The 17,640-nt window shown below is 41.8% G+C and overlaps 1 protein-coding gene across 1 annotated transcript; it reads left to right on the forward strand.

Moving 5' to 3' along the window:
- Positions 1-3,527: 3,527 nt before the first annotated feature.
- Positions 3,528-16,201, forward strand: AQP11 (aquaporin 11). The gene is made up of 3 exons (XM_021533970.4): positions 3,528-4,329; positions 9,144-9,260; positions 14,811-16,201. Exons 1-3 carry the CDS (start codon positions 3,735-3,737, stop codon positions 14,861-14,863), a joined length of 765 nt encoding a protein of 254 aa, XP_021389645.2. The 5' UTR covers positions 3,528-3,734; the 3' UTR covers positions 14,864-16,201.
- The last annotated feature ends 1,439 nt before the right edge of the window (positions 16,202-17,640 follow it).

Consider the following 17,640-nt stretch of genomic DNA (forward strand, 5'->3'; position numbering starts at 1 on the left):
CTGGAATGAGACAGGGCCACCAATGCCACTAAGAAGAAACTGATGAGCCTAACTAATTCAGTACCAAAAAACTATATGTTGTCAAGTGTATTTTAAGAGACATTTCAGGTTTGAACACTCATTTTTACAAATTACAAAGTTAAGGGTTTGAACTTACACACAGGAGATCTACTATTCTCATCTCCTTGCGGCAAAATACAAAATAAAGCTCCTACAGGAGCACACCAAAAGCAATTGTTTGGGATGGCACTACCCTCTAGTGGTCAAAAAATAGTTGTATGTACACCTGGAAGGAAAATATTCACAGCTGGTCGTACAGATAACTAAAAGATACCATCGATTCCAATCCACACTCCAGTAATCCACCTCGAGACCGTGCTGGTAAATCAAACATTTTATTAGTCTGTTTTAAAATTACAAATTCATGACTGGTCATACACACAAGTAACTGTCCAAGGCTCTGAAAGAGACCGGAGTGTTTTTCTTCCACATCACAGCTACAGAACATCATTGCTGAAAAAGCAGTTGTTTCAATGCATAGTTTTCATGGAGGTGTTTTGAGACTAATGCAATGACAACACAGTCGTGTCTCCTGCTTTGCCTCACTCAGGTTTTTTTGACATCTAATCTTGTACAAACAGTAAAAGCCAAATGCTAACTGCTCTGTCATTTTCTTCTTTCCTCTCTTTATAACATCAGTGTTCAACTGCTGTGTTTCCCCTCTCCGGTTAAAAACAACCCTATTTCTCAAAGCCAGTGCACCTTCCAAATATGCTTTTATCAGCAGACTTCTTAAGCCCAGATGTCTCAATGGTCCTACATTTCAGGAAATGAGGAAGAGCTTGTCATGTCACTCCCTTCTAGAGAAACAATTCTTTATGTTTCAACTATGATATTTTTGTTAGGTTGACCTTCAAGTAAAAGCTGGCTGTTTTGCTTGGAAGTAATAGATTTTGTGTATTACCTCCTTGCGGACCTTGATCGGGCAAAAGTCATTCCTGCGAGGTCTGATACACTGTCATTGATGCCACCTTGTGGCAAAACTACTGGATATTGGAATTCTGGAAAAACGTTCAGCATTTGCCCCTCCTTGCAGGTGCATGGAATAGCAGCACAGTGGTTACTGCTGCTTGCAGTGCTTCAGTTATAGAGTTCATAAAATCAGTATTTGGACACTCCTAAAAACACATCGCCAGTCAGTAATAGAGAAGAGGAAAAGTAGGGAGAAGCACCACAAGACACATTTATTTTTGTTCTATTAGGGTGAAAACTAAATCAGTATACCCAATGACACATGTCACAAAGATTCATATGCTCAGAGCTTGGGCATCTTTTTGTCTTTTCCCACCAGAAAAACACTCTGGCAAGAGGCACAACCCACTCCAAATACTGTAAAACAGCATTGCAGGGAGAGACTGCAGGAAAACTCAGCCCCAGCCTAACAGGACAGGATGCATGTCCCAATTGCCTCATGCTGGGCTCAACCCTTCTCAGTTACCACATCCAAAGAATTACCCTAAAGGAGCCCATGCCTATTTTTCCAGGACAGTTTGATGCCATTTGGGCCTTGCTATGAATGCCAATGTTACCACATTCAGCAGAATGAGGCTGATGCCTATTTTTAGCATTGCTTCCACTGGAGAAGCCCGAGAATCAGCACCTGCTTCCTCCGGGCACTCTGTCAAACACTCTTCTACCAGCAAGCAAGTGGGAGGAAGAGGCTGAATCAATCTGTGCACCTGCTTTTTCCACCACCAGGTTCCCAAAAATACAGGGAAGAAACCCCCTCTTGTTACAAATTGTGGTAAAAGTAAAATTTTTCTTAAGAAAGGATGTTCCTTAATGTTTGATCTTTGTATATTTCAAGCCTGGTCGAAAGAAAGGATATTTTATCCATGAAACAGAGTAGCCAACAAGTGCTAAGTGATGGCCAGGGGTTATAAACACAAATTAATTTCAGTAAAATTGCCTTGTAAAGGTTTAGAGCGCAACATGTTTCCATGCCTTCAGACCTAGGGGGAGCTTGAGAAGAAGGATACATTGCTGATAGTGGACACAACACAGAATTTACAGGCCACAAGGACATTTAGCAGAGCTCACAAGATAAGGAAGAAACTAATAAAAACAACTCAGCAATTGTGCTGAATCAGCTCCAATTGGGTAAAAGGTAATTCTGGCAGGGCAAGAGCCTCACCACCAACCCACGAATAAAAAGATTAATGCTAAACTGCAGACTAATTAGCATGAGAACTGAGGGAACATTAACCAATAGAAGATAGAGTACTAATAAATAAGAGAACTATGCAACTTGTAGTTGCTGAACAACTCTTATGAGGAGTGGCTGAAGGTGCTGGAGGTGCTTAGTCTGGGGAAGAGGAGGTTCAGGGGGGACCTTATCTCTCTACAGCTCCCTGAAAGAAGACTGTAGCCAGGTGGGGGTCGGTCTCTTCTTCCAGGTAACAAGTGAGAGGATGAGAGGGCAAGGCTTTAGCTGTGTCAAGGGAAGTTTAAACTGGAAGAATTTCTTCACAGAAGGGGTGATTAGACATTGGAATGCCCGGGGAGGTGGTGGAGTCACTGCTCCTGGAGGTGTTTAAGGAAAGACTGGATGTGGCACTCAGTGCCATGGTCTATTGCCATGGTGGTGTTCGGCCACAGGCTGGACTTCATGCCATGTTAGAGGTCTTTTCTAACCTAATTGTTTCAGTGATTCTGTAATTCCTGTGTGTGCCACAATGTGTAAATAGTAAAAAAAGTTCTGATAGTTGGCGCGCTCCTTTCGCTGAACGCCACCGAGCACGCAGGCTTGCGCAACTCTAAATAAATAAACAGTGTTTCTGGGGCTCACCGCGGGGCGAGGGGCGATCCCCGTGGGGCGAGGGGCGATCCCGGCCGGGCGAGGGGCGATCCCCGCGGGGCGAGGGGCGATCCCCGCGGGAGGAGGGGCGATCCCGGCCGGGCGAGGGGCGATCCCCGCGGGGCGAGGGGCGATCCCCGCGGGACGAGGGGCGATCCCCGCCGGGAGAGGGGCGATCCCCGCCGGGAGAGGGGCGATCCCCGCGGGGCGAGGGGCGATCCCCGCCGAGAGAGGGGCGATCCCGGCCGGGAGAGGGGCGATCCCCGCGGGGCGAGGGGCGATCCCCGCGGGGCGAGGGGCGATCCCGGCCGGGCGAGGGGCGATCCCCGCGGGACGAGGGGCGATCCCCGGGCCGCGCTCCCCGCCCGCCGCGGCCGCTCCCTCAGCGCCCCGCGCGCCCCGCCGCATGCGCGCTGCGCAGCGCCCGCCGAGGGGCGGCGCGGCCGAGCCCGTGCCCGGCTCCGCGCTGGGCTGGAGCCGCTCCCGCGGCCGCGGGCTCGCCGCAACGCCGACCCCGCCGGGGAAACCGGCTCCGCTCCCGCTCCCCCGCGGCCGGGAGCCGAGGCCCTCCCTCCGCTCCCTGTCCGCCAGGCTGAGGGGGCAAGGGAGCCCGTCCGTCCCGCGGCGGAGGGGCTGAGGGGGCAGCAGAGCCGCCTTGCCCCCGCTCCCCTGCCCGGGCTTTTCCACCGCTGGGAGAGAGCTGCCCTGTCCTACCCGTGCCCTGCAGGAAGCGGGATCCCCCTGCGCTCACCCCTGCCCTTTGCTCCGCCGGGCGAGGGTGAGTCAGGCTCCTGGCAGGTGCCGGCAGAAGCTGGTTCCTGCTTCCAAGGCATTTCGCCTCCCTCTCGTGCTCGCTCTCTCCCCGCAGCGCTCGGGCATGGCTGTCGGTGGGCTCGGCAGCTCCCTGCTGCTGATGTCCGGCGTCGTGGTGAGCGTGGGGCTGTGCCGGAGGCTGGCCCGGCGCCGGCTGCGCTCCCGCCCGCTCCTCTTCGCTTTCCTCCTGGAGATGTTCAGCACCTTCCAGATTTGCGCCTGCACCAACGAGCTCAGCCTGCTGGGCGACGTGGAGCCGAAGCCGCACACCGCCCTCACGCTCACCTACGGCTTCGCCGTGCTGCACGGCCTGACCCTCGCCGGCAGCACATGCAATCCCTGCGGGACCCTGCAGCCCATGTGGGGCGGCGGCACGTCGCTCGGCATGGGGGGACTCAAGATCGCCGCTCAGTTCGTGGCTGCGGTGCTCGCCAGAGTGTTCATGCACTTTATCTGGAGTCTGGAGATGGCAGAGACACATCTTGGAGCGCTCTCGCAGGGCTGCAGCAGCCCCATGCAGACTACAGAGATGCAGGCGTTCTGCATAGAACTGCTCTTTTCTGTCGTTTTCCAGCTGGCCGTCCTGCGAGCCGAAAGCGTTAATCCCAAATACAGAGTCCATTTAATTGCTCTTCTCGTCACCATGCTCGTGTATGCAGGTTAGCCTTTTTACTTTTTCCTTCTTCTGTCCCTGCAATAAACTTGTAACGGAAGGGGTTCTTACTGTTTTCTTAGAAGTGTTAAGATGCAAAATGCTTTTTCTTAAATTACACTTTCCTTGATGGTTTCTTTTTGTATCGTCCTACATATGCAAAGTTCATTTGGCATTTATATAAAGTTTGCCTGGTTGCATTCCAGGCAGGTATGGGGTTAAGGATGAAATGAGTTATGCAGTTAAAGTGATGTCAGGTCTGCAAGTACATATGGTTAAGTGTTAAAATATCTCAGTGAAGGACTGTTTCATAATCCAACTATTTATACAGCATGAGAGATTTCATACTATGTGCTTTGATTACTAAGTGACATTGGGAGAGCACCGCTGGCTGCATCAGGAGAAAGTGCTGATTGTGCAAGAGCAGGGTACAGACTGGAAGGTAATACAGAAGGTCTGCATTTAAATAATGCATAATTTATATCAGTGCAGTTTGTTTAACTACTTCCTTAATTCAGAAGTGGGAATAGTTTTTTGTGGAATGCATACAGAAATAATGCCTCATGAGACCAAATGCAAAAAAAAAGAGGAAAAAAATAGGTGCTTGTTTTATTAGAGCCTCCCTTGTCTGTAATGCCATGTGTGTCCATATCCCTGCCTTTCACTACCTGATTGTCACCTCAGCTTCTCAGAGTGTCACCTGTGCATCCCCTCTGGCCAGATGGGAATGGAGAGGTGAGGGGAGTCAGTCTGAACTTCCTTCTTCTGACTGTTGATGTTCCCTCTTGTCCCCACCAAAGTGACAAGAGTTATTAGGTCACTTGAGGACTGCCCTGCTAGGAGTCCTTCTCCTACTGGCAAGGAGATTGTGTAGCTTAGAGAAGTGAAAGAGATGATTACAGAACTCTTGCTGTTGCTACTGCCCCCATCACAGAAAAAGTCATCTAGGGAATTACCAAATTGTGGGAACCCCAGCCTTGTTTTGGGGCCACATGTGGTGGTGAAATTCCTCCTCCAACCCGTGCTTCCAAAGAAAAACTCCGCAGGCTTAGCTGTTCGGTCTCAAGGCAGTTTATTGCTAGTTATCTAACAGATTATGTTCTTGGACTGCAGCTATTTGATCAGTGGCCTGGGTAGAGGCACACACACACACTGACATCCTCTCTATCTGCTGTCTTCTTCGTCTCTCTCTCCGCCCAGGGCTGCTGCTATCTTTTATAAGATATATTACGTATAACATGTTTACAATTATTCCCCAATACCTACTACCTACGTTGCCAAGTGTTTTTCTACTCTAAACCAATCTGTGAGTGCCAACATCACCAAGAACATGGAGGTAAGGAAGAAGAAGGAAGAAGGATGGGTTCAGCCCACTTTCCTCCATCTTAGAACTTCTGACCCCCATGTACAAAGTAAAAACCCCCCTGTACATGCACTAAAACCCCCCTGTACAATACTAAAAAAATTTCCCCTCTACTTTGTGACTACTTATACTATACTATCTAACCTTTTGTGATTGCTTGTTCCACCTCCAAAGTTGGTAATTCATTCCATGGCTCAAACTCAAAATCACAGTTGTTTTTCAGCTGTCTGCCAGGGTCTAGAATGCTTCTGACCAAGGCCTGGAACCTCTAAAAATGTCTGAGAGACATTTTGAGTTCCCACACCAAATCCCTTTGAGAGAGGGCGAGATGACTTCTCTTGCCTGCAAACATCCAGGATGTCATTGATGCCTTGTCCTAAAGGTTTAGCTGTATTACTGCTATTTAACATAATAGCATCCAGAACACTGTACAGTCACATTTTCAGATGTAGTAATGTAAAAATCTTTACTCATTATCTTTAGCTGAAATTAGCTAATACCTATAAGATAAAAGTCACTGGGGAGTTTTGAGAATTAACTTAGCAATTTGAACTACTTTCTAAAAGCAGAAGCAAGTTGTCAGTGCATTTGAGGACATTAAATATATTTCTGAGTTCTGCTTGGTGGAAATGTAGCCAAATATCCTCCTCCCTCTTCTACAAGCATAGAAATCTGGATTCTTGATTCCTAACATTCTTCTCCTGCTTAGCAAACAGTCATATAAAATAATACGTGTCACACAGCCTTTATTTTAGCTAATTCATACAAAGAATTCACTCCCAGTGTCATTGGCCAGCTTCCTGTCTTTCCTACCAGGAGAAGGCTAAGTATTCTACACGAAGGCTGGGTGTACTAAGTGCCCTTCTGTGCCATAAACTTGAGCTTGTTGGGACTCCCCGGTGCAATCTATCTGCATGCACTTCTAGGAAACCTCAGGCATTCTTTGCATCATGTGCACAACACCCTGTGCTACCTGGTCATGTTTCTTTGCATTTCTTTTAAACTACAGTCTACTTGTCTACTATAAAAATATACAGGTTTTCAGATCCTGTCATGGGTGGGGTGGTAACGAGGAGCCTGGTAAGTGGCCGTGGACAATGCCTGCTGCACATATCCCACATATCCTGTGGATGTCATGGCATAGCCCTAGCCATGTCCCAGCTCTGCTGCTTACATGCAGCAGGGAGAGCCACTTACAAACCAGGTGTCACAAATAGTGGCCTCCAGCAGGGTGGGTTCTCATCTGCAGGCTGTGAAGACAGACAGATGTGTAATTTAGCTGGGCTGGATCTTTCTCAGGAAATCTCCACCTCTTAGTTGACTGCTTATAGGTCTACCATGCACCATACTCCAACAAAGAACATCAAGTTATACAGTTGTTTCAAAATTACAAGCTGTTACTTTAGTTTTTCTTATACTTTTTCGTATTTAAAAATATTAGGATTTTTTTTTTTACATTTAGTCCTACACAAACCAAATATTTATAGTAGTACATACTGTACACAGAAGCTTCAATATTGCTTCACTCTTTTTTTCTACTAAATACAGACAAAAAGAAAAGATTATGTCTTTACATATTACCCTTAATAATGATTCATTAGCTAAGGATGCAGACCGTATACAAGACGGTAAAGAATATTTTTGTGTCATTTCTTTGGGAAAGTACTTATTCAGAGGTTAAAAAAACCCACCTTTTGAAGGCTTTTTCATTTACAGGCAACATTACAGTTAGGTCAGAATCATATGAAATTGGTTCAATTTTTCTGAACCTAATGTATCAAGGTACAGATGACACATTTTTAATTCTGAGTTTCTTTCTAATTTTGGCCTTTAATAAAGGCAAAAAGGTAAAATTACTTTCTCATGCACTGTGTTGCATTACCTCCCCTTTTAAAGTTTTTATGCACCACCCCATCAAAGAGATTACACTTCTTCTGCCATAAAATAATTTATTTTCTGGTACACAGACTGAGGTGCTAAATGAATAATTTTAAGTAAGATTACAGTGATGCCCCTGGTCTATGGTTGATATTCCAGTAGTTATTCAATATTGAAGAAATATAGCAGTTAAGACTCTGTCTAATGCTTAAAGTTCATCAGCTGCATCCTGAGAGTGAAATTCTGCTTTCAACTGTATGTTTGTGGACATAACAGCAGAAGCAGTGGAGTCATAAACAGATTAAAGCAAAGTAAATTATGGTAGCTGGGCTTCCTGGCAACCATGGACATTGCTAATATGTCAGTGTGCAGAAAAACAGACTGCACAGTAAATCTGACTTGTTCTTGAGAACAAGTGTAAAACCACAGTAAACTAAGTAGTCAAAAAAAAATTAAAATTTTCCTGAACTGTATTAATAGTAAAAAAAGTAATAAGAGAATATAATAATAATAGAAAGAGAAGATAATAACAATAGAGAAATACAGAAGAAGAGAATGACAAAGACTTTACTGAAACTTTGGATACATGATTGCACAGTCAGAGCAAATGAGGATTACAGCAGCACGGTATTTGTACAAAGGGTAAGTTCAAAGCTCATACAAGTTTTATTTAGGGAGAAGTCAAGAATAAACTGTAAGGAATTATACAGATGCAACTATAGAATATTTTATGGTAGTAGGTTAATAGATAAAACAGGTATGGGGTGGTTAGTAGCTAACAGTACAGGAATGCAGGTAATTCAGCTGAGTAATGCTTTTTCTGCAGAATTGCAATGAGAGGAACAACATATGTCAGAATTAAACACATGCAGCTCCAGGTTCATCTGCAGTATAATTATAGTTTAGTCCCCAGTGTAATGTGTTTGGATCTTGTTATTTAGAAAATGTTTAGGCAACTTCATTTACATCTGAAATCACAGGCAAGGAAAGATGCTTGGCTTCCTTCTACAAGAGAGTGGAGTGGCACGTGCTTCTATTTTCTTTGAACAACATATAGAGTTTTCCCACAGTTCATATACCATGTGACAATCCTAACATTCTATACGTTGATAAAATAATACTGGCATTCTTATAAGAAAGTCTAGAGGTCAGCTTAGTAAGAACACTACTTGACAGTTTTTTCTTTCATCTTGCATATGTGTTTCATGTGACACAAGGCTATAATGTAATGGCTTATGTAATTTCTGTCTCCTCTAAAATCATGATACAGAAATAGCTTCGAGTTTTATCAATAGAAACATTCAACATTAGCTAGACGTGTCTCTTTAATGATTATTTGCTAGAAAGAGATAAAGGAAGTTATAGCTTACCCTTCACATGTTTTAAAACCTTTGAGAAAACAGTTAAACTGTTTATTGAGTCATCAAGTGAGTAACTCCAGAAGAGTTTTACCTGTTCAAACTGTTTCTGCTAATTCATTTTAATGCAGGGTGTAGATTTCTTGTAGTATGGTGCATTTGAATTTAAAGTAAATATCTAAAAGGATGGTTTGATTTCATGCTGTTTACATCTTATTACAGGTGGAAATCTCACAGGAGCAATATTTAACCCAGCACTGGCTTTTTCATTACATGCAGATTGTTTCTATGGCAAATTTTTGAGTTACTCACTAGTATATTGGCTAGCACCATGCTTAGGTAAGTTCGTAATACTTCATGCGTTTAAGAAAGTGTTATTTAATATATGGTTCATAAATCAAGAATTAATTTTTCTTTATTTGAGAATGTTTGACTTTTGCACTAAATAAATCCAAAAGTAAATTATAATGTATGTGTTGAAATCATCAGAATTGTAGTTTCATTTTGCAAATGCAGGCTGTGTATTTTTAATGTTTTTTAATGCTCTATGTAGAGTGCCTGCAGCACTATTTAGTGAATTATAGAATTATTTGGATTGGGAAGGACCTTTAAAGATCATGTGGTCCTTGACTGAAAGTATGTATCAGCCTAATTAACTTCAAAAAGAGAAACATACTGGTTACCACACAGTGTCTGTCTGTGACAAAACTGTCACAGTTTTGTTCTGTGACAGTTTACAAAAACATGGGGATGATACATATTTTAAAAAAACCTACCCACAGGTATTGGAACAAGTGCCTTAAATATGCTTTCTCAATTACCATTTTTTTATCCCCATAGTGTCTAAACTTTGCAGTTCTCATTCTGTGTTTTTCTCCTAGCCACTGTTGCACACAGTCTGCTCTTAAGTTTAAGAATAAGAAGTGTTAGCAGCTATGTTTTTCCTAACTTATGGTTTTAATTTGGAAGCTATTGATTTTTACTTCTAGCTGTGTGCAGATGAAAATGTTCCATGTGATACTTCATGCTGTTGTTTGTTTACAGTTGGTCTCTACAAATCTTGAGCTTTCTGCTTAGGGTATGTAAGGCAGCAGTCTGCTAATCCCAAATTCTTTCATGACTGTTAATCCTATTAGAAGGTACAACAGTGATGAAGGCAGAACAGGATGTAAAATATACACAGGACACACTGGAAAGGGATCCTGTTATGACCAAAAACTTTTTTTTCTTGAGTTCATGTCTGTGCATGTTCTATTTGCCTTCACTCTCAGTCAGCCAAAAACAAAGACAGAAGTTTAAACCTAACTAAAATTCACTTTAATATAATCTTGTTGAATTAGATCTCTAAACAGGATGACTGAACAATACAGTAAGCTTGTTAACTGTTCAGTGAGTAATTAATGAAATGTCATAGGCAAAGCTGATCAGTATTGCTCGGCTTCTGACAGACCAGATAATATCTCTCACAATTCAGCTTTAGCTTTCATTAACTGATTTCAACCTCATAACCATTTAAAGATTTCCCAGGTTGTAAGGATATGAGATTTAATCTTTTGGCAAGTGATTTAAAGTAACAGGAGGCATTCTGAAACCCCATGTTCTACTTACATGCCAAGATGTGTCCTGCAGAACAGCTTTGCAGCAAACCTCCAGGTGATTTTTGACGTGAGAAAATCAACAGTTGTTAACCGAAATGGACTCATGACTTGAGGAACTTAGAATGTGGTTAGGGTGCAATGTTACCTTTCTAGGAAAATTCATAAACAGTTGTTTGTCATTAGTTAACATCTAGAATATACACACAAAATACACTGAATGCTGTCTCTTGATTTATGAGGAACTCCTCTAGACTGAGCAGTTGTAAAGATGTGAATACTCAAGACAATCACTTCTTGCAGTGTCACTACTGTAGCCAACATTTAGTGACAGATCTCAGGTCTGTGGATCACCTGAAGGACTGAGCAATCTATTGGTGGTAAAATGTCTCATTACAGAGTGAGGTTGTTTCATTATAAATCTACAGTTCAAAACAAATGTAGTGTCTGAGGTACAAGTAGGAGATTGCTGTATTTGAAAACTGAATTGATGAATACAGGAGTGCAGATCTACAAATGTTAACACGACGTTAATTTTTTCTGACACTTTTTGAAAATAAGAAAATTACCTATTATGATGATAAATACTTGTAGAAAGAACCTCTAAACAGAATCACAAAAGTAGATGATGAGGGAAGGGATATTTTAAATTCAATTGTAAAAATTACTTTCAGAATCCATTTGTCAGCAGAAATGCTGTTTCAGACTTCCTAGAAACTGGCAAAGCCACAATGATATGCTGATCTGATGTCTTCTTCCAGCATCAGCCTCTCAGATGGTTAAATTACTTTGTTCTTACTTTTGGAAATTCTTTCAGAAGGGTTTTTTTGGGTCTTGCCTCACAGTAGAACCCTAGACTAACATATCATGAAACTTAAAATTGCCACTGGAAAGTGCAATATATTCTCATTTATGGCTGTGGCAAGGATATGGAGAGCATTCAGAATTCAGCTGAATCCTGATCTGGCTGTAAGCAAAGGACACTTGGAAGAAGAGGAAGATTGGTTATCACTTTCACAAGACAAGGATGAAATGGAAGTTTTCTTTTAGGATAAAAAAAATCTACTAGTGGCTTATGGTCTTTCAGGAATTTAATCTTGAAACTGTAGTTAATTACTCATTTTTCAAAATGGCTTCACCTATGTTCTGGTGAAGGTGATTCTCCAGCAGCATTAAACTCTGGATTCCTGCAATAAACATAGATACCAGCAAGTGTTAATAACTTAACACAGGCAGGCCTAAGTTCTGCACTCTGAAGGCAGACTCAGTAAGTACCAGTGGAACAAAGATGGTTTCTGTTTTACTGCCAGAGGAATTCATGTTAGTTGTCCAGGCATGATTATACCATCAGTAATGATGGGGACTGAGCTAATGCTGCTCTTTCAGTACCAGCGAGATGGTAGCTTTGAATAGAAATGCTGGTGACAAGATAGTTGTGAGGTCAATAAAATGAAATGCTCTTTCCTGGACAGGTTAGCCTATCATAGAATTGTATTGTTGAATGAGGGACATTAAAGACCATCCAGTTCACTTAGCAGTTGATGTAAATGGAAGAGGTAAGCAAGGGAGAAGGCAAGGTGAGACTTTGACCTTTCTGCTCAGAGAAGGGGCTGCCAGCAAGCTCAGAACACTTAAGCAAAGAAACAAGAATTCCAAATCTGTGTCTAGTGAAGTGTTCAGTATCTCAGGGCCTTGGAAGCAAAGGAGGTTTTCAAAAACAACTGGGAAACAAACTACTCCTATTCCCAGATTCTGGTCCTCATAGGGGTTTTCAGCCCCACAGACATCATCTGACAGCAAAAACTCTCATGCAGTGAGTGGATGCAATCCATGAAGTTCCTAAAAACTGTCAGTAATTATGTCAAATTAAAATCCTAACGGGCCAGTGAGTGGTAATGCTGAACTTGACCTACCTACAGAGAAGAATGGGTTTTGAATATGGCCACTTGGGTTGTAGTTCTCACCAGAGTTCAGGGTGCAGAAGAAGACTGGGAAGGTAAATAGCAGAGCTGTCCAGACTTTGGACTTCAAAACAAAATTCTGCTTATTTAGGGAATTGCTAAGTTAGTAGTAATTCCCTTGGAAACTGCTATAAATGGGAAAAGGTGATTTTTAGAAAAAGCTCATGAGAGCTCAGTTATAGATTTAGATGTGCAGAAGGAATCTGTCCCATAGTGTTAGACTGGGAATTTGTACAAAAAGCCTCTCCTTGCTGGCTAGACAAAGAGCTTCCCTACAACAAAGGAGAACATGCAAGAAGTTGAAACTGGGCAAGACAGCAAAGGAGGAGTATAAGAGCTTTGAAAAGGCACTTGGAAACAAAGACAGGAAGGTTAGAGCTTAACTGGAACTAAGAGAAGGGACATGCAGAGTTACAAATATACTAATGACAAAACAAGTCCAGAGAAAATGCAGATCCATCGGTGGATGGGGGAGACAACCTAGTGAGGGGTGGCACAGAAAAGGCTGAGGTACCACTCAGTCTTCCCAAGCAAAATTTGCTCCCAAACATCTGTGTAAATCAGTAAGGTTTTGGAAAGGAAGCAATAAATAGGGAACAATAAATAGGAACAACATGTGTGATTGTGAATCCATTGACTCTAGTGGGATTCACCAAGAAATTAAGGCAGAGTTGGCCAATGTTGGAATTGTCCTTAATTTGTGAGACGTTACAGCAGTTGGAAGAGGTTCCTGCCATGGGAAATGTGCTAATATTACATCTACTTTTAAGAAGGAGGAGAGGGAAGCCAGGGAACTATAAGCTAGTTGGTCTCACTTCAGCCAGTGGGAAGATGGTGAAGTATTTAGTCTTGGAATCCATTTCCAGCCATGTAGACAACACAAACACAGGAACAGTCAGCACAGACTTAGTGAGGGTAATCCATGCTTGACCAGCTTGGTGGCCTTCTGTGATGCATTGCATTGGGAATGACAAAGCAGCAGGGATGCACTGTACCTTCACTTCAGTAAGGTTTTTGAGACCACCTCCCACAGCGTTCTTGGTTCAAAGTGGGGTCACACAAAAAGACTGTTAGATGGAATAAAGGCTGGCTAAACCATTGGCCTCAAACTGTCATAATCAATGGGCTGACACCTGGCTGGTGGCCAGTATCGTACAGAGTATGCTGGTGTAATTACTGCCTCCTTCTAGTCAATGCCTGTGAGGTGACATCTGGACCGTGGGTGGTTTGGAGTCCCCCAGTTCAAGAGCAATGTGTCAAAAAACAAGATCCAGGCAGTGGAGGACCACAGAAACAATTAAGTGCTTAGAGCACCTGATCTAAGGGGGCAGGCTGAGGGAACCAGACTTGTTTAGACTGCAAAAATAAGATGAAAGCATGTTTTAAGGACACTCAAGCATTATTTCAAGAGTAGTTACAAGGACAACAGAGATTAACCATTCTTTTTGGCAACAGGTAACAGCAAGGCCACAGACTGGGGCATGGGAAGTTCAGCTTAGACTCCAGGAAAACATTCAGAAGCAACACTGAAATTATTTTCCTGAACAAATGCTACAGTCTCCAGCATGGAGGTTTTTGGTACTCAGGCAGGGAAAGTCTCACTGACCCATCCAGCATAGGCAAAGTCCTGCACTAAGTGGCAGACTGGACTAAACAGAATTCCTTTTAATAAGCTTTTTTGTGATCTGAGAGGTTTCATAAATACAAGCTTATGTGTGGGGAACACCCTCAAGCAGGATCCTCTTCATCTCTGAAAGAATGAACTGACTTTTTTTAACTGCAGGAAATAAACTATCTGGATGCCCTTTGGACTCGGTGATCCTTATGGGTCCCTTCCAACTTGAGATAGAAGTTTCTTTATGAGATTTGTACACTATCTCTAACTACCATTTTTTCAGCTTCAGAATAAACCCTCAATCAGAATGATCTTCAAAAAAACACTCACCATCCCATAGCCACTCGGCAGCACCTAAAAACAATGTGGTTATCTAAACAGGCACAGCTAACAAACTCAGGTGAGGGATGGAGGTTAAGCTGCTCGTTCAGTCATTTACACATCCAGCCACAAAGAAAGCAGCCCTGACCAGGAACAGGAAGGTGTTGGATTCACCCAAACTCTCTGCCTTTGGCTTATCTTACACAGATTAAAGTATTAATTGCACTAGGAAAAACAAGATTATCTCCCAGGGTGCAGTTGCGTGGCCTGTTGAAGCTTCTTTTCCAAAAGGTCCTGCTGTACTGTGTTAAGAGATTCAAATATGTGAATGGAATGTTCATTTTCCATAGCAGTACTGTGTCTTTTCTCAAACTCATTCTGTAACTTCTCATTTCAGGTACAATACTTGTGGCTTTTATATGGGATGAAATCTTCCCTCGGAAATCTTGAGACATCAAATCCAGAAATTTGGGAGCACTACATTAAAAAATATTTTCAACATCTGCAGACATAAAAGCTTTCAGAGAACTGTTGACAGACTTCTGTGCCATCTTTATGCTGTATTTTCAGATTTCATGTTTGAAATATTTGACTTACCATTTTGTATTCAAATAATTATTTTGTAAATGCAATTGGGATTTTGGGAATATCTGCCACCATTTTCAGTTAAGCCATATGAATGCAAAGGACTTGTAAAACACAAATTTGTCACTTTAGCCATAAGTGCCATTTGCTGACCTTTATTAGCATGCAAAACTGATTTTAGAGAAATACCCCATCCTTTCAAGGTTTGATTTTATGGCATTTCTTCCCATTGAAGGCACCTGCAAAAAGAGAGCTGAAGATTTCTTATACTGACATCATCATATTCCTACTTGTCATATACCTACCTCTGAGAGGAAGAAAGGCTACACTACTCCCTAGAAAAGTCTCTGCAGCTCTGTTCTAGAGGCACCCTACACCAAAATTGAAAGCCTGTATGACCAACATTCTTTTAATAATGATAATTTTAATACCTGAGTGCAGGTAAGTAACCCCTCATTTCCTTCCAGGAAGGCTCTGTCACATCCTGTTCCACTGCAGACTGTTGAATATTTACCTTGGTTTGAAAAAGCAGTAATAAAACACCATAAAATCCTGCAGACACACACATCAAATGGTATTTTAGGCAAAATCCTCGACTTTTAGCAGCAATTACTGCTGCCTCTTCACATAGACACAGTATATAGGGATGAATCATGTAATACTCAATTTGTCCTTGATTTTATGTAGCTCTTACCAATTTCTTTAAAAAACAAATGAATCTGCAATGCAGGAGAGTAAGTAACAGAGATAAAAACTGCAGGAAAGCTACATACATAAGCATGCCCTTTACAGCCTCAGCTGAGGCAAACACCACTGATGGGTACTACCCTCTGAAGTTCTGTTTTATAGCACGAGGTTTCTTCTTCTGGCTGCAGCTTAATATTTAAACATGCCAAAATGTATTTCTCGAATTCAAGAGTAAATTCAGTTTTTCTTTTTATGGTTACTTGGTTTGAAAGGAGATATGGTTAACAAATTCTACAAAGATCTCAGTATTATGTCCCTCGCCTCATCATCCAAGTCACCCTACACACCATATTTTAAGAGTAAAGGAATCGGATAGGGCGGTTTTCACAGTAAACTGATGAAGTCTTTAACAGCTACTAGTGTTAGCTATCTTTTTTGCAAGAGTTTGGGAGGTAAATATTTCCATGTAATTTCTCCCTTGTTGCAATAAAATCTTTTCTTGTTTTATTTTTCCAAGGTACCTGTAATATTATATTGCAAAATTAAATCAATTATATGAATGTGCTTTAGATACAAGAGTCCCATCCATGACCCTGTATTATTATTATATATATTATTAATAATAAAAAAAATAGCCTGCTAATATGCTGAAGAGAACTAGAACTGCTGGGTTATCATTCAGCAGTTCTTCAACTGTTGTGGGAACAGATCTACCAAAGGAAAATTTGCCTTGTTAAAACTCCATAGCAAGGACCATACACCAGCACACTGATCCTGGAACTATGTGATCCTCTGAAAAAATACATATTTTTATACCTTGTTCTGCTTCTAAAACAGATAGTTTTGGAGGTTTCTACCTTCCCGTTCTTGCTTTACTGATTTTTTATCTCTTTAACCTCCATGATCCATACTTAATAAATTTTTCGCCCCACTTTTTCACATCATTTCTTATGGAAAAAGTCTTTCAAAATCTACATGATTTGATGTCTCCTCTGAAGCCATGGAGCCCACAGGATAAAGGTATCAAAAATAAACCTCAGAGCATAAAAATAGATAAGAGAAAACAGATCTACAAACCTACAGGCAGCCAAGATTTGTTAGATTAGAGGCCCTACTTCCACATCATTTTTGATGGCCCACAAGAGCAAAGTCCATAAAGTGAAGAAGTCAAATCAGATCTGACTTCTCCATGTCTGCCTTGTTTATTTTGGCACAACATAGTTTAAAAGAAATTGGTACAAATCTAGGTTATTAACAAGTAGTTGCTCTATTTACAGGCACTAGAATATAATTTTTTTTAAAAAATTACTAGGAATTAGACAAGCCTTAAATTGACTAAATCAATGCAAAACAAAAGTAAAATAACAAAAGTAGAGAAATAATGAAAAATAAACTTAAGATAGGAACTGAAGAATTTATCTGGTTTTGGTGATGCAGGCAAAAAGGAGTATTTTACATTTGAGCTAATGAATGTTTGTGAAGTCAAGAACACTTACACAAAAAAAGTTTTATTGAAAATAAAATTTGTCAATCCACACAAGACACTTCTCATTGCTACCTTCAGCATTCATCCAGGTTTGTTTCCACCTCATCTCAATTAATCTTACTCCATTAATTTGACTGGAAGCATTACAAGGTGTCTGCGCCTGGAGCTCCACATTAGTACAACACAAATTCTCCTTCTGATGTAGTGAGAGTGCTGAGAGGAACTGTGAACAGTCCAGCTGCCCTGGAGCTAACTTTACTCATCTGCCAGGGTATGTAACAGGCTGCCATCTACCTTGGAAAACAACAGACACACCACATTCCAACTCAGATTTTCACACTAAAAAATCCCCACAAGTCTGCTTCAACAGTGGATGGCGACTTAGAATTCAATGAGCCTTTTGCCTCAATTATGGTGCCAGAGTTTTACCTATTCCAAAATCTCACCATGCCAAGATTCAACAAACTCC

Source organism: Lonchura striata, chromosome 1, assembly GCF_050655825.1.
Source record: "Lonchura striata isolate lonStrDom1 chromosome 1, ASM5065582v1, whole genome shotgun sequence".
Taxonomy (NCBI): Eukaryota; Metazoa; Chordata; class Aves; order Passeriformes; family Estrildidae; genus Lonchura; species Lonchura striata.